This window comes from Carcharodon carcharias, chromosome 4 (genome assembly GCF_017639515.1).
Source record: "Carcharodon carcharias isolate sCarCar2 chromosome 4, sCarCar2.pri, whole genome shotgun sequence".
NCBI classification, from domain to species: Eukaryota; Metazoa; Chordata; class Chondrichthyes; order Lamniformes; family Lamnidae; genus Carcharodon; species Carcharodon carcharias.
The window spans coordinates 122,533,307-122,554,225 of NC_054470.1; the positions used below are offsets into that span (position 1 = coordinate 122,533,307).

General features: G+C 47.1%; 1 protein-coding gene across 1 annotated transcript; it reads right to left on the reverse strand.

Moving 5' to 3' along the window:
- Positions 1–11,032: 11,032 nt before the first annotated feature.
- LOC121276781 lies at positions 11,033–19,480 on the reverse strand. Its single transcript, XM_041185326.1, has 14 exons — positions 19,274–19,480; positions 18,926–19,126; positions 18,520–18,571; positions 18,166–18,356; positions 17,666–17,922; positions 17,245–17,389; positions 16,380–16,400; positions 16,194–16,310; positions 16,074–16,118; positions 15,612–15,700; positions 15,010–15,076; positions 14,425–14,600; positions 13,794–13,896; positions 11,033–11,128 (listed from the first exon to the last, which is right to left on the reverse strand). Exons 1-14 carry the CDS (start codon positions 19,478–19,480, stop codon positions 11,033–11,035), a joined length of 1,767 nt encoding a protein of 588 aa, XP_041041260.1.
- Between the last annotated feature and the right edge of the window lie 1,439 nt (positions 19,481–20,919).

The following is a 20,919-nucleotide window of genomic DNA, read 5'->3' on the forward strand; positions in this document are numbered from 1 at the left end:
CAACGCAGTGCTCACACTCCACATGGACTCCTCCACAACAGTGACCATGGCACGCAGACCCTCATGGATATCCAGCAGATCCTCCCGAACATCTCGTTAGACATCCAGCATCTGCTACCTAATGGATGACTCCAGAGGCTCATCATCTGCCTCAGGCTCAGCATCGTCTTGGCGTCCAGCAGTCCTCCAACTGCCGGCACCCTGGGCACTCTCTGCCTCCACCAGCTCTTCATGCAAGTGCCCTCACCACTGTGCACTGACATTGTAGCTGACAATCTAATGCTCACTGAGGATTTGCGCTGGTGCCTGGTGCAGAGAGGGGTGTGTTGCAGGTGCATCTGATGGGCACTGGTCCTGCAGCGTAAAGGGTGGATCCTCGGGGTCCTGCACTCGTTGGCTGGATGGCGATTCTGGTGAGACAATGGAGATCTGCATCATGGTGCCATCTTCTTTCAATGAGGACTCCAGGTTCGAGGTTCCCATTAATGATGAGACAACACAACAGTGTTTACACACTCCAACAGTCTCGCATCTGTGCACTGCACCCTTACCTTCATCAGAGACCCTGGCCTCTCCACAACTGGCTGACTCAGCTGGGTGTTGGCATCCATCTCGTACCTCGTCCACCTGTCTTAGTTTTTTTGTTGGTGTTATGGCTTGTCTTCTCCTGTAAGGACAGAGCAACATTGATTAGTCCACTCTCAACCTGCAGCGCACAGGGCACATCCAAGTCGTGGCCTTCGAGCCGCAGGGCGCTCAGTCCAAGCAACCAGGGCGCACCCCCTTGGCCAGCTCCAGTGTCACTGACAGTTGGCACTCATACTCTAACATCCCTGAGGTTCTTGGAGAGATGGCCACACCTTAACACTACTCCACACTGATCCATGCCAACTCAGTACTCACCCTTGCCAAGCGCTGCAGATCACTGAATCTTTTACGGCAATGCACCCATATGCACCACACAACATCATGACCGTTGACCTGGGCTGCCACCTCTGCTTATGCCTTCTTGGTCAGGTGTGGTGGCCTCCTCTTGCCATCCCTGGATATCATGATTTCCCACCCAGCATTGACCTCCTCCACAAGGATTCCCAGGCACTCATTCGGGAACTGGGAGGACGACTGCTTACTGGACTTGCCATCGTGCCTGGCATGCCCAGCAGGTGCAGATACCATTGCAATTCCACACAAATCTTTCATTCTCGAGCTTAACAGCTCCCTCTGTGTCCCCAGGCAGCCTTCAGGGAGCTGCTTCTGCTGCTTTTAGATTCCCCACCAGGTCACCATCGGACACAGCATCCCACAGGCTCCAGCCCCGCCCAGCCCTTCTGACCAGTGAAAAGACGTGTTTCACACTGGGTGGGCCTCAATTGGCTACACAGCATGAAATCATATTGAAAACATGATCTCCCCAGGGAGCGGATTCTATATCCACTTCTGGGCCTGTCAACTTCGCACACACACCAACTGTGAAATTCAGGCCAATATAGAGTCATAGAGGTCTGCAGCACAGAAAAAGGCCCTTCAGCCTATCAAGTCTGCACCGGTCAAACAAGTAACTAACTATTCTAATCCCAGTACTAGGCCCATAACCTTGTATGCCATGGCATCACAAGTGCACATCCAAATACTTCTTAAATGTTATGAGGGTTTCTGCCTCTACCACCCTTTCAGGCAGTAAGTTCCAGATTCCCACCACCCTCTGGGTGAAAACATTCTTCCTCACATCCCCTCTAAATCTCCTCCCCCTTACCTTAAATCTATGCCCCCTGGTTATTGATCCCTCCACCAAGGGAGAAAGTTCCTTCCTGTCTACCCTATCTATGCCCCTCATAATTTTATACGCCTCAATTATGTCCCCCCTCAATCTCCTCTGCTCCAGGGAAAATAACCCCAGTCTATCCAATCTCTCATAACTAAAACTCTCCAGCCCAGGCAGCATCCTGGTAAATCTCCTCTGCACTCTCTCTAGTGCAATCACATCCTTCCAAAAATGCAGATTCCAGAAATGCACGCAATACTCTAGCTGTCAACTAACTAGCGTTTTATTAAGTTCCAGCTTAACCTCCCTGCTCTTATATTCTATGCTTCGGCTAATAAAGGCAAAAATCCCAAATGCCTTCATAACCATCTTATCTACCACTACCTTAAGGGACCTGTGGACCTGCGCACCAAGGTCCCTCTGACCCTCGGTACTTCCCAGGGTCCTACCATTCAATGTGTATTCCCATGCCTTGTTTGTTCTGCCCAAGTGCATCACCTCACACTTATCTGGATTAAATTCCATTGGCCACTGATCAGCCCATCTGACCAGCCCATCTATAACACAGAATCACAGAATCACAGTGCAGAAGAAGCCCTTCGGCCCATCAAGTCTGCATAACACGTGAGAAACACCTGACCTACCTACCTAATCCCATTTACTAGCACTTAGCCTATAGCCTTGAATATTATAACGTGCCAAGTGCTCATCCAGGTATTTTTTAAAGGATGTGAGGCAACCCGCCTCCATCACCCTCCTAGGCAGTGCATTCCAGACCATCACCACCCTCTGGGTAAAAAGGTTTTTCCTCTCATCCCCCCTAAACCTTCTGCCCTTCACCTTGAACTTATGCCCCCTTGTGACTGACCCTTCAACTAAGGGGAACAGCTGCTCCCTATCCACCCTGTCCATGCCCCTCATAATCTTGTACACCTCGATCAGGTCACCCCACAGTCTTATCTGCTCCAACGAAAACAACCCATCCCAGGCAACATCCTGGGGTATCTCCTCTGCACCCCTTCCAATGCAACCACATCCTTCCTATAATGTGGTGACCAGAACTGCACGCAGTACCCCAGCTGTGGACTCACCAAGGTTCTATACAATTCCAACATGACCTCTCTACTTTTGTAATCTATGCCTCGATTGATAAAGGCAAGTGTCCCATATGCCTTTTTCACCACCCCATTAACATGCCCCTCCGCCTTTAGAGATCTATGGACACACACGCCAAGGTCCCTTTGTTCCTCAGAACTTCCTAGTGTCATGCCATTCATTGAATACTTCCTTGTCAAATTACTCCTTCCAATGTGTATCACCTTACACTTTTCAGGGTTAAATTCCATCTGCCATTTGACCATCCCATCTATATCTTCCTGTAGCCCAAGACACTCAACCTCACTGTTAACCACCCGGCCAATCTTTGTGTCATCCACAAACTTATTAACCCTACCCCCCACATAGTCATCTATGTTGTTTATATAAATGACAAATAATAGGGGACCGAGCACAGAGCCCTGTGCCACTGGACATTGGCTTCCAGTCACTAAAGCATCCTTCTGTCATCACCCTTTGTCTCCTACAACTAAGCCAATTTTGAATCCATCTTATCAAATTACGCCGTATCCCATGTGCATTTGCCTTCTTTATAAGTCTCCCACATGGGACCTTGTCAAAAGCTTTGCTGAAATCCATATAAACTACATCTACTACACTACCCTCATCTACATATCTGGTCACCTCCTCAAAAAAATCAATCAAATTTGTTAGGCATGACCTCCCTCTGACAAAGCCATGCTGACTATCCCTGATCACACCTTTCCTCTCCAAGTGGAGATAGATTCTCTCCTTCAGAATTTTCTCCAATAGTTTCCCTACCACTGACGTGACACTCACTGGCCTGTAGTTCCCTGGCTTATCTCTACAACAATTCTTAAATAGCGGAAGCTGTTCTCCAGTCCTCTGGCACCTCCCTTGCCTCCCTCAGCAGTCTGGGACACAAATCATTTGAACCTGGAGATTTGTCCACTTTTAAGCCTACCAACACCTCCAATACCTTGTCACTCCCTATATCAATTTGCTTAAGAACCTCGCAGTCTCTCTCCCTGAGTTCGATACCTTCATCCTCATTCTCTTGGGTGAAAATGGAAGTGAAGTATTCGTTCAACACTCTAGTAATGTCCTCTGCCTCCACCAATAGATTGCCCCCTTGGTCCCTTACGGGCCCTACTCTTTCCCTGGTTATCCTCTTCCCATTGATATACTTATAGAATATCTTGGGATTTTCCCTGCTTTTACCAGCCAGAGCTTTCTCATGTCCCCTCTTTGCTCTCCTAATTGCTTTCTTAAGATCCAGCCTGCACTTTCTGTACTCCACTAATGCCTCCACTGATTTGCTTCCCTTGTACTTGCAAAAAGCCTCTCTTTTCCTTCTCATCATATCCTGAATATCTCTGGTCATCCATGGTTCTCTGGGCTTGTTACTCCTGCCTATCACCCTAGAGGGAACATGTTGAGCCTGTACTCTCCCCATTTCCTTTTTGAATGCCCCCCACTGCTCTTCCTGAAGATTTCCCCACAAGTAGCTGTTCCCAGTCTACCTTGGCCAGATCCTGCCTTATTTTACCAAAATTCACTCTCCCCCAATCCAAAACATTTTTTTGCAATTTGTCTATATCTTTGATGACCAGAGATATTCAGGTTATCTGGTCACCTCTTTGAAAAATTCAATCAAATTGGCAGACATGACCTATGCTGACTGTCCTTGATTAATCCCTGCCTCTCCAAGTGTAGATTAATTTTGTCCCTCAGAATTGCTTCCAATAGTTTCTCCATCACTGAGGTTAGACGGACTGGCCTGTAGTTCCCTGGTTTATCCCTTCCTCCCTTCTTGAATAGCAGTACCACATTGGCTGTCCTCCATTCCTCTGACACCTCTCATGAGGCCAGAGAGGTATTGAAAATTATTGCCAGCGCCCCTGCCTTCTCCTCCATTGCCTCACTAAACAGCCTGGGATACATTTCATCCAGGTCTGGAGATTTAGCTACTTTTAAGCCTGCCAGATCCCTTAAAACCTCTTCCCTTTCTATGCTAATTTCTTTAATTATATCACAGCCCGTCTGCCTGATTTCCATAACCCATGCCGTCCCTCTCACTTGTGAACACCGACACAAAGTATTCACTTAGAACCCTACCTACGTCTTCCAGCTCCACACACAAATTACCATAATGCTCCTTAATGGGCCCAACTCTTTCCCTAGTTATCCTCTTACTCTTAATGTACTTGTAAAATAACTTTGGATTTTCCTTTATTTTACCTGTCAATGTCTTTTCATGCCCCCTTTTTGCTCTCCTAATTTTCTTTTTAAGTTCTGCCCTACACGTTTTGTACTCCTCTAAGGCTTCCACTGCCTTGAGCCTTCGGTATCTGCCATAACCCTCCCTTTTTCTCTTCATCCAATCCTGTATATCCCTCAACATCCAGGGTCCCACCCTTTGTCTTTACTGGAATATGTTGGCCCTGTACTCTCCCTATTTCCTTCTTGAATGAGTCCCACTGCTCTGACGCAGATTTACCTAAGAGTAGCTGCTCCCAGTCCACTCTGGCCTAATCATATCTGATCTTATTAAAATCGGCCTTCCCCCAATTTAGAACTCTGATTTCTGGCCCTTCCTTGTCCTTTTCCATAACAACCTTGAATTTAACGGAGTTATGATCACTATCTGCAAAATGCTCTCCCATTGATACCTCTATCACTTGTCTGGCTTCATTCCCTAAATTTAAGTCCAGGACCACCCCCTCTCTTGTAGGACCTTCTATGTACTGGCTTAAAAAGCTCTCCTGGATACATTTTAAGAACTCTGCTCCCTCTAAATCAATCACATTATGACTAACCCAGTTAAGGTTGGGGAAGTTGAAATCCCCCACTATTACTACCCTATTATTTTAACATTTCTCTGAAATTTGCCTACATATCTTCTCTTCAATTCACTCCGACTGTTTAGGGACCTATAGTACACACCCAGCAATGTGATTGCTCCTTTTTTGTTTTTAAGTTCTATCCATATGGCTTCCTTTGAGGACCCTTCTAAAATGTCATCCCTCCTTACTGCTGTAATTGATTCCTTGATCAATATTGCAATACCCCCTCCTCTTTTACCCCCTTCCCTGTCTCGCCTGAAGACCCTATATCCTGGAACCTTGAGCTGCCAATCCTGCCCCTCTCTCAACCATGTCTCTGTGACAGCAATGAGACCACACTTCCATGTGTTAACTTTTACCCTCAGCTCATCTGCCATATTTGTCAGACTCCTTGCATTAAAATAAATACCATCCAACCTTGCCAAACTCCCTTGTGCCTTAACTGGCCTATAATTTCTATGCCTTCCAGACTGACTTGCTCTCTCTTCTAATTTTAGCTGTGCATCTCCTCCGGCTGAGCCTCCTCTCAGGATCTCATCCCCCTGCCAAGTTAGTTTAAACCCTCCCCAATAGCCCTAGCAAACCTCCCCACAAGGATGTTGGTCCTGTTCCAGTTCAGTTGCAACCCGTCCACCTTTTACAGGTCCCACTGCCCCCAGAAACAGTCCCAATGTCCCAGAAATCTAAAGCCCTCCCTCCTGCACCATCTCTCCAGCCACACATTCATCTGGACTAACCCCTTATTTCTATACTCAGTAAGCATGGCACTGGAAGTAATCCACAGATTCCTACCTTTGATGTCTTGTTTTTTAATCTGCTTCCTAGCTCTCTTAATTCTGCTTGCAGTACCTCATCCCTCTTTCTACCTATGTCATTGGTACCAATATGTACCACAATCTCTGTCTGTTTGCCCTCCTCCTTTAGAATGCCCTGCAGCCGTTCAGTGACCCTTGACCCTGGCACCAGGGAGGCAACATAGCATCCTGGTGTCATGTCTACGGCCACAGAAACACCTGTCTGTTCCCCTTACAATCAAGTTTCCTACCACTATTGTATTTCCCCCTTTTTCCTCCCACACTTTGGAGCTGAGCCACTCACAGTGCCATGCAAGTGGCTGCACTCCACAGAGGAACCATTACTCTCACCATTTTCCAACACAGAAAAATGGTTCTCGAATGAGATACACCCTGGGGATTTCCTGACTACCTGCCTGACACCTTTCTTCTGACTGATGGTCACCTATTCCCTCTCTGTCTGCACTTCCGTAAGCTGTGGGGTGACCATGTCTAAAAACGTGCTATCCACAAAACTCTCAGCCTTGTGGATGTACCTCAGCGCCCCCAGCTGCTGCTCAAGCTCCAAAGCTTGCAGCTCAACTAACTGCAGCTGGTGGCACTTCCTGCACCCATGATCAGTCAGAGCGCAAGGAGCATCTAGGACTTCCCACATGTTGCAGGCGGTACATAAGACGGGACTGAGCTGCCCTGCCTTGTCTGTAATTGAAAAAAAAACCCTTACTTTACATTAAAGACAGTAAAAAAAAGTTAAATTATTTATGTACTTTAAATAAAAACTAGAACGCTTACCTTTCCATAGCTTAATTTATTTTAAACTGGAGAAAAACATTTATTCACTATTCACCAATCAGCTCTCATCTTTGTGCTGACATTACTTTTTGAAGCTTCCCTACACTCACACTGGTTCTGATCTCTGTGTCGCTCTCTCACACTGTCTTGTGATGTCACTCTTGTTATTTTCTACAAGAACTGACTGCAGGACACTCTGCACAGACTGCTTCACCGCGATGATGACTGCAGGACACTCTTCCCAGACTGCTTCACCACAATGCTGACTGCAGCACACTCTTCCCAGACTGCTTCACCGCGATGCTGACTGCAGGACACTCTTCCCAGACTGCTTCACCGCGATGCTGACTGCAGAACAGTCTTCCAAGCTGCTTCACCACGATGCTGACTGCAGGATGCTCTTCCCAGAATATCTTAAAGCTCTTCTGAGCGCACACACCTAATGGCTTCATACTTGCTTATGTATCATGAATTTGGATCATAATTTTGTGGCATTTTCTCATGCTTAAGGGTATGCTTTATGGAGCCTTAGTAGTGCTTTAAATTACAGTTTCTACCAATAGAAGATGCAGATATTGTATGTACTGGCACTTGGGGCAAAGCTGGCTACAGAAAGTACGGAGAGAGGGTGTTTTAACCAAAAGGATGGGTGAGAGTTTGGGTTGGGATGGGGAGGGTTTACTGCAGAACAAACTAGATTCCCAACAAAACTCATCTCCAGCCTGCCCACTTCCTGCCCCTAATTGGCTGGATCATGACCTGTAACTTCTGGTTCTCCTTGCTCCTTGCCTCATTTCCAATCTCTGATGGCACATCTTAATCCTCTCTCACCCGAAGTTGTCAATGGGAGATGCACTAATTGATGTCATTGTTGCTGCTGCTTTGCCATGTTACAAGCTGCAGCATTGACACTTTTCAACTTTCCCACTCATTTGGCATTGGCTCTAGTTTCCCAACTGCACTGCAGCAAAAGTATTTGACCAATGGAGCAGGGTAAAAGAGGTGGGGGCAACTGAGAGACCAGGGGTAGTAGACAGATGTGAAGTGAGTGAACAGAGATGGGGACTGATATGGAGTAACAGAGCAGATGTCAGAAAGAAAGAAAGAGATGATACTAAGTACATCACTGGTATGAATTCAGATGAGATAGAAACAGACATCAGGAAAAGACTGATAGACGAAGAGGTGAGAGGGACGGAATGAAAGATACACAAAACTCGGTGTGGGGGGTGGTGGCAGGAGAACCTATCGTGAGCATTGCCAAGGAAGGTCTGCCAATAGATGTCCATCAAAAAGATCATCACTTTCAAACAACAAAATATTGCTGTTGTTGTGAGAGCATTAACCAGCGTTTCTCTCCCTTTGCCTCTGAGCTTCAGCTAAGGCTGAATTTTTACGTGGCTGACTTGCAAGGTTGGGGAGGTGGCGGTAGTTGGTTGTCAGTGGGAAAGGCCCAGAGAGTCAACCAGCCTGATTGACTTGGCTTCCAGTCGGACAGGGAGCAGGATAATTGATTGCTACAGGATCGAGGAGGTTGATGTTGAGTTTGGAGAGCTGGGATGAACAGGTGCTGGTGCGATCTCAGCAGGGAGTGAGGTCATTTGAAGGGAGGAGGAAGTAGGGAGCTTGACTGGAGATCAGATCCCAGAGTGGCTACTGATTCCAGGCTCCCGGAAGTGTTGCGGATTGTGGGAAGGTTGGAGGTTTAGGGGGCAGAGGCCTGGGATTGGGATTTGGAGGCCTCAAGGAAGGGCAGGGAGGAGGCTGGGAGACACGGCGGGGGTGTTGCGGGGTTATCTGATTGCAGGTGTTGCCTAGGCAGGGATGCTGAATCCAGCAGGTAGGTGTAAGAACGTTGCATCCTGAATCTAGTAATCCTCGTCTGGACCTAGGTGAGACACAGGTAACACAGCCAACAACAGTTAAAAATCTGAATGTCAATGTGGTTTGCAACCTCATTATCATACTTAAAGTGCCAACCTGCCCCCTTGTATCAGGTTAATCATCCAACAACCATCCTACTTCCGTTAGCACTGGAAGTGGGCAGGTTGGAGACAAGTTTCGTTGGGAATCTGGTTTATTAGGTGGTAACCCTGCCCCATCCAACCCAAAATCTCACCCATCCTTTCGGTTTAAATGCCCCCCTCCATACTTTCTGTAGTGAGCTTTGCACAAAAGGCCAGTATACACAACATCTGCATTGTCTATTGTCCGTGGAGAAGGGAATGGGAAGCTGATGGTATTATGGAAATTAGTTTGTTAAAATTTCTGGTGTGTTCTGAGGTTGTTAATGCCAACGAGGGTGCAATAATAGCTTGGCTCAGTGTCCCTGGACCAGTGCTGGGTAAATCAGCTCAGCATCACTGCTTCTGAAAACAGTTTGGTGACACCTGCTGAAAGTGGCAGATACAAAATTAGGTTGTGAAATCCACCACAGTAACGTTGCTTGTTGATATTCACTCTCTGAAGTATAGATATGTGAGTGAGGGTTGAGAAGGCGATTGGGGTCTGCAGCTCTCCTTGGGTGAGGCAGTGACTCCAGGGGTATAGGCAGAAATTGTACGAAGTATTGTTTTGTTTCATGACTTACAATTACACTTGTACACCTCGATAAAATGACTGCTCACGAAACATTCTCAGACATACTTTATTCTCTACCATAATTTTAATAAAAGCAGTAAATGCAGAGCAGTGCAAGGCTTGTCTTTCTTCTTTGTGCTTTACATTTTGCTTCAAAGGAAAAACATTCAAACTAAATTAACCCATTCAGCCCTTTAACCCTTTAAACAACCAGTAAGATCAACATTGAAAATGTTAGCTTGAAGAAAATGTGTTCCGAATTTCGCTGTTGTAAAGTATCATCCTAAATTTTCCTTTTTTATTTAATAGTTTTATTTAATAGTAGCAGCTGCCTAAGGGCAGTGTGCTACATCAAGCAGAGCTGAACCGTTCAATGAGATCAGATTTTGTGATGTATCTGCAGCTTCACTTCTAGCATTCAGATATCCTCATCCAACATGTGTCAGCAGCACATGATCCCAGTCATCTCAGTGTCTGCTCTGCCTCTCATTATTCTATCACTGCTGTGCAGCAGTTTGCTGGGCTGGAGCTTTGCCAGCTTGGAGCAGTATCACTATTTGTGAAATGTTTATTTTTGTTGTCATTGAGTCTGCATGAATCTTCAGTTCTATGTCCAAAATCTTTTACTGTCTGATTAAAGTGGCGTCACCCTTTCAATTATGGAATCATTTTGGTGGATTGTTTTCCTTTTGTTAGAGTGAAATAAAACCAAAGATAATTGTTCATTAACACTTTCCTGCCCAAAGCAGCTGTGATTACCTGTAAGAATAGAAGAAAGAATTAATTTGCTGAAATGTCTGAATCAGAAAGGGTTAATGTAGCAAAAATTTTACATTTTGTAAAGTTTTTCTTGTGCTGTAAGGGGATGACTTTGTGTCATAAATGCATTTAAGAACTAATACAACGGTTGCACTCAAAAACTATTTATAACTTTATTTACAGTTTAATGTTTAAGGACATGCATGCCTTCATAGAATCTTACAACCCAGAAGGAGACCATATGTCCCATCATGTCTATGCTAGGTCTTTGAAAACTATCCAATGAATTCCATTTAACTCCTCGTTTCTGATACCATCAGTGGTTACTATTGGGAGCTGTGTTATAATAAATATATAACATTCTGAATCCAAAATCTTAAAAAGTAAATTGACGTTTTGTTAGTTTATGAGGTGAGTTTATACTAGATGGATGATAACTTGTTCACCTGAAGCTGGGACTTTGGTACATTGGATTCCATCTTCAGTTGAGCTCCCCAGGACCTGGACTCCTGCAGGGGCTAATTGAATTCCAAATGTTCATAATGAAGTACCTGAATATAAATATTTTTCAATCATTTTTAACCTTTGTCCTCCTTAAAAATATCATCTCCATTAATCTGTTGAGGTTTACAGATGTGAGATGTAATATTTTTTGTCTTTGCCACTGATATTGTATGTTTTCAACATGTGAAATATGTTACAAGTTACATTACAAGTCATGTAATGCCTATGACATTAAATAGCCATCTCTAATTAGAATGAAGCAATCAATGCAATATAAAATAATGCCTGCAAGAAAAGGCATTGATCAGAAGCGAAATTCTTATTTAGAGTTCTCATTAATGTGATGGAAGGGGTCATCAACAGTGCTCTCAACCTGCTCACTGACACTCGGTTTGGGTTCTGCCAGGGTCACTCAGCTCCTGATGTCTTTACAGCCTTGGTTCAAACATGGACAAACTGAACTCCCAAGATGAGGTGAGAGTGTCTGCCCTTGACATCAAGGCAGCATTTGACCGAGTGTGGCATCAAGGAGCCCGAGCAAAACTGGGAATCAGGGGAAAACTCTCCATTGGTTGGAGTCAAACCTAGCACAAAAGAAGATGGTTGTGATTGTTGGACATGACTTCAGAAGTTACTCAGGCTAGTGTCCCAGGTTCAACCATCTTCAGCTGCTTCAACAATGACCTTCCTTGCATCATAAGGTCAGAAGTGGGGATGTTCGCTGATGATTGCACAATGTTTAGCACCAATCGTAACTCCTCAGATACTGAAGCAGTCCATGTCCAAATGCAGCAAGACCTGGACAATATCCAGGCTTGGGCTGACAAGAGGGAAGTAACATGCCACAAGTGTCAGGCAATGACCATCTCCAACAAGAGACAATCTAACCATTGCCCCTCAACGTTCAATGGCATTACTATCGCTGAACCCCCTACTGTTAACATTCTGGGGGGTTACCATTGACCAGAAACTGAATTGGACTAACCACATAAAAACTGTGGTTACAAGGTCAGGTCAGAGGCTGGGAATTCTGCAATGAGTAACTCGCCTCCTGACTCCCCAAAGTCTGTCCACCATCTATAAGGCACAAGTCAGGAGTGTGATGGAATACTCCCCACTTGCCTGGATGAGTGCAGCTCCCACAATACTCAAGAAGTTTGACACCATCTTGGACAAAGCAACCCGCATTATTGGCACCCTTTCCACAAACATTCACTTCCTCCACCACCGACACACAGTAGCAGCAGTGTGTACCACCGACAAGATGCACTGCAGAAATTCACCAAGGTTCCTTCAACAGCACCTTCCAAACCCATGACCTCTACCATCTAGAAGGACAAGGGCAGCAGACACATGGGAACACCACCGCCCTAGAAGTTTCCGTTTCCCTCCAAGCCACTCACCATTCTGACTTGGAAATATATCGGCCATTCCTTCACTATAGCTAAGTCAAAATCCTGGAACTCCCTCCCTAACACCTACACCACATGGACTGCAGCGGTTTAAGAAGGCAACTCACCACCACCTTCTCAAGACAACTAGGGATGGGCAATAAATGCTGGCCCAGGCAGCGACGCCCACATCCCTAGAATGAATTTTTTAAAAATTGCCCCTCCAAAAAATGGAACATCTGCTCCACAGAGCTGTATTCTATATCATCATCTCTCTGATGTAAAGACATTTGGGTTACACAGTACAATCCCTTTACTGTGGACTTTACTGAAAAAATATTAGTGTTTTAAAACTGGCACTGAGTATTTTGGAACTTGTTTCAAAATGGAGAGAGCAGATTGTTCAGGAGAGGGACTGGAGAGATAGAAGCGAAGTGGGGGAGGCAACTCACTGGTCAGTGATGTGAGGGAAGGAGCAGACAAAACTCCATGTCTTACTGGAGTTGTGATGAGAATTTTAAGATTAAGGCATTGCTTAACCAGCAGCACATGTAGATCAGTGAGCACGGAAGTGTTGGGGGAACAGGACCTGGTTTTAACGATGACACAGGCAGTGGAGGTTTGGTTGACCTCAATGTTATGGAAGGTAGAAGTGAGCAGCCAGTTAGGAGAGCATTGGGAATAGTCAAGTCAAGAAGTAACGAAAGCTTGGATGAGGGTTTCAGCAGCAGATGAGCTGAGGTATTGGTGGAGTCAGGCAATATTACGAGGATGTAAATTGGCAGTCTTAGTAATGGTGCAAATATCTGGTCAGAATTGCACCTTTGTTATAGTCTTGTTCTGCTTCAGACAGTTCCCAGGGAAAAGGGATGGAGTTGGTAGTTAGGGAATGGAGTTTGTGACTGGGGCTGAAGACTATGGCTTCCGCCTTCCCAATAATTTCTGCTGATCCTATACAGGATGTTGGACAAGCAGTCTGATAATTTATCAACAGTGGGGAAGTGACCAGAGATGGTGATGAGGTAGAGCTGGGTGTCATCAGTATACACGTGGAAAATGATGTGTGTTTTCAAATGATGTTGCTAAGGGGCAGCATGCAAATGAGAAATAGGAGGAGTCAAGGATTGGTCCTTGGGGGACAACAGGGGTGATTCTCTGTCTACAATTAGGCAGATAAGATTGGAAGCAGGTGAGAGTAGTCCCACCCAGCTGAAGAGGTGTTGGAGAAGGAGGTGGGTGGTCAACTGTGTCAGAGGCTGCAGACCGGTTAAGAAGAGGGAAAGTTTACCTTTGTTATATTGACATAGGATGTAATTTCTGACTTTGATAAAAGCTGTTTGGTTGATGCAGCAAAGCTGGAAGCCTGATTGGTGGGGTTCAAACACAAAGTCCTAGGAAAGAGAGACATGGATTTAAGAGGTGAAAACATGATAATGACTTTGCAAAGGAAAGAGAGACAGGGGTTAGACACAATAAAGGGGCCAAGATTCTTTTTTTAAGGAAGTTGGTGACGTTAGCAAATTTGAAGGAAAGAGGGGCAGGAGATGAAAAGAGAAAACTATTAAGAATATCAGTTAACATGGAAATCAGGAAGGGGAGTTGTTGAGGGTCAACAGTTTAGGGAAATAACATCAAGAGAGAAGTGGATCTTCTAGACAAGATAGCTCAGAGAGGCAATGAAGGGAAATAGGAGAGAGACAAGGGAGAGATGCCAGTTTAGGGCTAGGGAAGGGATTGGTCTTTGAGGAAGTTTGGTCCAATGAGCTGGGGGAAGGGTGGAAAGAGGCAGGCGCACTTGGTTACAACACAGATAGTTAGAATGGAGGAACAGAATGTACCTCACACATGATGACTACATCAATCACACAAACCGTGTCCACGTCAATCACACGCACCGTGTTCACGTCAATCACATGCACCGGTCCAGGTCAATTATACTCACCATGTCTGCGTCAATCTCATGCACTGTGTCCGCGTCAATCTCACACACCGTGTCCAAGTCAACCTCTCGCACCGTGTTACCGTCAATTTCACACACCATGTCCGCATCATTCTCACGCAAGTTATCAATCTCTCGCACCGTGTCCAAGTCAATCTTATGCACCGTGTCCAAGTCAATCTCACACACCGTGTCACGTCAATCTCGCACACCGTGTCCAAGTCAATCTCACGCACCGTGTCCACATCAATCTCACGCACCGTGTCACGTCAATCTCACACATCATGTCCAAGTCAATCTCACACATCGTGTCCAAGTCAATCTCACACAGCGGGCACAAGTCAATCTCTCGCACTGTGTCCAAGTCAATCTCTCGCACTGTGTCCACGTCAATCTCACTCCGTGTCCACGTCAATCTCACGCATCGTCTCCAAGTCAATCACACGCACCGTGTCCACGTCAATCTCACACATCGTGTCCAAGTCAATCACACGCAGTGTCCACATCAATCTCACTCCGTGTCCAAGTCAATCTCACACATTGTGTCCAAGTCAATCACATGCACCGTGTCCACGTCAATCTCACGCACCGTCTCCAAGTCAATCTTATGCATCGTGTCCACGTCAATCTCACTCCGTGTCCAAGTCAATCTCACGCACCGTGTCCAAGTCAATCTCACCCACCGTGTCCACGTCAATCTCATGCATGTTATCAATCTCTCGCACCGTGTCCACATCAATCTCACGCACCGTGTCCAAGTCAATCTCTCGCACCGTGTCCACATCAATCACACACACCGTGTCCACGTCAATCTCACGCATGTTATCAATCTCTCACACTGTGTCCACGTCAATCTCTCGCACCATGTCCATGTCAATCTCACGCATGTTATCAATCTCTCGCACCGTGTCTACGTCAATATCTTGCACCGTGTCCAAGTCAATCTCACGCACCGTGTCCACGTCAATCTCAAGTACCGCATCCACGTCAATCACACTCACCGTGTCCACGTCAATCTCGCGCACCGTGTCCATGTCAATCACATGCACCGTGTCCACGTCAATCACACACACCGTGTCCACATCAATCACATGCACCGTGTCCACATCAATCTCACGCGCCATGTCCAAGTCAATCTCTCGCACCGTGTCCACATCAATCACACACACCGTGTCCACGTCAATCTCACGCAGCGTGTCCATGTCAATCTCACGCACCGTGTCCACGTCAATCTCACGCACCGTGTCCACGTCAATCTCACGCACCCTGTCCACATCAATCTCATGCATGTTATCAATCTCTCGTACCGTGTCCATGTCAATCTCATGCACCGAGTCCATGTCAATCACACGCACCGTCTCCACGTCAATCTCACTCTGTGTCCATGTCAATCTCACACACAATGTCCATGTCAATCTCACGCACCATGTCCATGTCAATCTCACGCACCGTGTCTACATCAATCTCAAGTACTGTGTCCACGTCAATCACACGCACCGTGTCCACATCAATCTCACGCACCGACTCCATGTCAATCACACGCATGTTATCAATCTCTCGCACCGTGTCCACGTCAGTCTCACGCACCGTGTCCACCTCAATCTCATGCACTGTGTCCATGTCAATCACACGCACCGTGTCCACGTCAATCTCAAGAATCGTGTCCACATCAATCTCTCGCACCTTGACCATGTCAATCTCACGCACCATATCCAAGTCAATCTCATGCACCGAGTCCATGTCAATCACATGCATCGTGTCCACATCAATCTCAAGTACCGTGTCCACATCAATCACACGCACCTTGTCCACGTCAATCTCACGCACTGTGTCCAAGTCAATCTCGTGCACCGTGTCCACGTCAATCTCACGCACCGTGTCGTCATCAACCACAGACAATTTACCAATCACATGCACCGTGTCCATGTCAATCACACGCATCGTGTCCACGTCAGTCTCACGCACCGTGTCGACATCAACCACAGACAATTTATCAATCTCACACACTGTGTCCAAGTCAACCTCTCGCACCGTGTTACCGTCAATTTCACACACCATGTCCGCATCATTCTCACGCAAGTTATCAATCTCTTGCACCGTGTCCAAGTCAATCTCACGCACCGTGTCCAAGTCAATCTCACACACCGTGTCCAAGTCAATCTCACGCACCCTGTCACGTCAATCTCGCGCACCGTGTCCAAGTCAATCTCACGCACCGTGTCCACGTCAATCTCGCGCACCGTGTCACGTCAATCTCGCGCACCGTGTCCAAGTCAATCTCATGCACCGTGTCCAAGTCAATCTCACACATCATGTCCAAGTCAATCTCACACATCGTGTCCAAGTCAATCTCACACAGCATGCCCAAGTCAATCTCTCGCACTGTGTCCAAGTCAATCTCTCGCACTGTGTCCACGTCAATCTCACTCCGTGTCCACGTCAATCTCACGCATCGTCTCCAAGTCAATCAACGCACCGTGTCCATATCAATCTCACACATCGTGTCCAAGTCAATCACACGCACCGTGTCCACGTCAATCTCACTCCTTGTCCAAGTCAATCTCACACATCGTGTCCAAGTCAATCTCACACATTGTATCCAAGTCAATCTCATGCATCGTGTCCACGTCAATCTCACTCCGTGTCCAAGTCAATCTCACGCACCATGTCCAAGTCAATCTCACACATCATGTCCAAGTCAATCTCACACATTGTATCCAAGTCAATCTCTTGCACTGTGTCCACGTCAATCTCACTCCATGTCCACGTCAATCTCACGCATCGTCTCCAAGTCAATCACACGCACCGTGTCCAAGTCAATCTCACACATCGTGTCCAAGTCAATCTCACACATTGTATCCAAGTCAATCACATGCACCGTGTCCACGTCAATCTCACGCACCGTCTCCCAGTCAATCTCATGCATCGTGTCCACGTCAATCTCACTCCGTGTCCAAGTCAATCTCATGCACCATGTCCTCGTCAATCTCACGCACAGTGTCCACATCAATCACATGCACCTTGTCCACGTCAATCTCACGCACCATGTCCACGTCAATCTCAAGCATATTATCAATCTCTCGCACCGTTCCCACGTCAATCTCCCGCACAGCGTCCACGTCAATCTCACGCACCGTGTCCACATCAATCACACACACCGTGTCCACGTCAATCTCATGCATGTTATCAATCTCTCGCACGTGTCCACGTTGATCTCATGCACAGTGTCCACGTCAATCTCACGCACCGTGTCCACGTCAATCTCAAGTACCGTGTCCACGTCAATATCTCGCACCGTGTCCAAGTCAATCTCACGCACCGTGTCCACGTCAATCTCAAGTACCGTATCCACGTCAATCACACGCACCGTGTCCACGTCAAACACACGCACCGTGTCCATGTCAATCACACGCACCGTGTCCACGTCAATCACACACACCGTGTCCACGTCAGTCAGACGCACTGTGTCCACATCAATCTCACGCACTGAGTCCATGTCAATCACACGCACCGTGTCCACATCAATCTCACGCACCATGTCCAAGTCAATCTCTCGCACCGTGTCCACATCAATCATACACACCGTGTCCACGTCAATCTCACGCAGCGTGTCCATGTCAATCTCACGCACCGTGTCCACGTCAATCTCACGCACCGTGTCCATGGCATTCTCACGCACCGTGTCCACATCAATCTCACGCACTGAGTCCATGTCAATCACACGCACCGTGTCCACATCAATCTCACGCACCATGTCCAAGTCAATCTCTCGCATCGTGTCCACATCAATCATACACACCGTGTCCACGTCAATCTCACGCAGCGTGTCCATGTCAATCTCACGCACCGTGTCCACGTCAATCTCACGCACCGTGTCCATGGCATTCTCACGCACCGTGTCCACATCAATCTCTCGCATGTTATCAATCTCTCGCACCGTGTCCACGTCAATCTCACGCACCGAGTCCATGTCAATCACACGCACCGTCTCCACGTCAATCTCACTCCGTGTCCATGTCAATCTCACACACCATGTCCACGTCAATCTCACGCACCATGTCCGTGTCAATCTCACGCACCGTGTCTACATCAATCTCAAGTACCGTGTCCACGTCAATCACACGCACCGTGTCCACGTCAATCTCACGCACCGTGTCCACGTCAATCACACAAACCGTGTCCATGCCAATCAGACACACTGTGTCCACATCAATCTCACGCACCGACTCCATGTCAATCACACAAATGTTATCAATCTCTCGCACCGTGTCCACGTCAATCTCACGCACTGTGTCCACGTCAATCTCAAGAACCGTGTCCACGTCAATCTCTCGCACCTTGTCCATGTCAATCTCATGCACCATGTCCATGTCAATCTCACTCACCGAGTCCATGTCAATCACACGCACCGTGTCCACATCAATCTCAAGTACCGTGACCACATCAATCACACGCACCTTGTCCACGTCAATCTCACGCACCGTGTCGACATCAACCACAGACAATTTATCAATCACATGCACCGTGTCCACGTCAATCACACGCACCGTGTCCAAGTCAATCTCATGCACCGTATCCACTTCAATCTCACCCACCGTGTCCACGTCAATCACACGCACCGTGTCCAAGTCAATCTCATGCACCGTGTCCACTTCAATCTCGCGCACCATGTCCTCGTCAATCTAACGCACAGTGTCCACATCAATCACATGCACCTTGTCCACGTCAATCTCACGCACCATGTCCATGTCAATCTCATGACAATTATCAATCTCACGCACCATCTCCACGTCAATCTCGCACACCATGTCCACGTCAATCACACGCACCGTGTCCACATCAATCACATGCTCCGTATCCAGGTCAATCATACGCACTGTGTCTGCGTAAATCTCACGCGCCATGTCCACATCAATCACATGCACCATGTTCATGTCAATCTCTTGCACCGTGTTCACGTCAATCACATGCACTTTATCAATCAATCGCATTGTGTCCACGTCAATCTCATGCAAGTTATCAATCTCACGCACCATGTCCACGTCAATCACATGAACCGTGTCTACGTCAATTTCTCGCACCGTGTCCACGTCAATCACACGAACGTGTCCACGTCAATCTCTCGCACCATTTCCACGTCAATCTCACGCATCGTGTCCATGTCAATCACACACACCATGTCCTCGTCAATCACATGCACCGTGTCCACATCAATCACATGCACCGTGTCCACGTCAATCTCTCGCACCATTTCCACGTCAATCTCACGCATCATGTCCATATCAATCACACGCACCATGTCCACGTCAATCACATGCACCGTGTCCACGTCAATCACATGCACCGTGTCCATGTCAATCTCACACATCATGTCCATGTCAATCACACGCACCATGTCCACGTCAATCACATGCACCATGTCCACGTCAATCTCCCGCACCGTGTCATTGTCAATCACACACACCTTGTCTATGTCAATCTTTCACACCGTTTCCATGTCAATCTCTCGCACCGTGTCCATGTCAATCACATGCACCGTGTCCACGTCAATCACATGCATCGTGTCCACGTCAATCACACGGACCATCTCCACGTCAATCTCTCACACCATTTCCACGTCAATCTCACGCATCATGTCCATGTCAATCACACGCACCATGTCCAGGTCAATCACATGCACCGTCTCCACGTCAATCACATGCTCTGTATCCAGGTCAATCACACGCACTGTGTCCACGTAAATCTCTCGCACCGTTTCCACATCAGTCACACGCACCGTGTCCACGTCAATCTCATGCAAGTTAACAATCTCTCGCACCGTATCCACATCAATCTCACACACCGTGTCCACGTCAATCTCACTCCGTGTCCACATCAGTCACACGCAGCGTGTCCATGTCAATCTCGCACACCGTGTCCATGTCAATCTCACGCACCGTGTCTATTTCAATCACACGCACCTTGTCCTCGTCAATCTCACACACCATATCTATGTCAATCTCACGCACTGTGTCTACGTCAATCTCATGCAAGTTATCAATCTCATGCACCATGTCCACGTCAATCTCAAGCACCGTGTCCATGACAATCACACACACCGTGTCCATGTCAATCTCACGCAAGTTATCAATCTCTCACTCCGTGTCCATGTCAATCTCACGCACCGTATCCATGTCAATCTCTCGCACCGTGTCCACGTCAATCTCACTCTGTGTCCACGTCAATCACTCGCACCGTGTCCACCTCAATCACACGCATCGTGTCCACGTCAAACTCTCACACCATTTCCACGTCAATCACACGCACCGTGTCCACGTAAATCACATGAACCGTGTCCACGTCAATCTCACGCACCGTGTCCAGGTCAATCTCAAGCACTGTGTCCACATCAATCTCACGCACCCTGTCCATGTCAATCTCATGCACCGTGTCCACGACAGTCACACCCACTGTGTCCACGTCAATCTCTCGCACA

Excerpts from the sequence above, each read along its gene's own strand:
- LOC121276781 (XM_041185326.1), bottom strand. The coding sequence starts at position 19,480 with ATGGTGCGTGAGATTGATAACTTGCATGAGATTGACGTGGACACAATG. Across the intron at positions 16,311-16,379 it reads CTGACGTGGACACGATGCGT|ATTGACGTGGACACGGTGCA; the intron begins GTGATTGACATG and ends ACGGTGCGTGAG. Across the intron at positions 16,119-16,193 it reads TTGATGTGGACACGATGCAT|ATTGATGTGGACACGATTCT; the intron begins GTGATTGACATG and ends AAGGTGCGAGAG.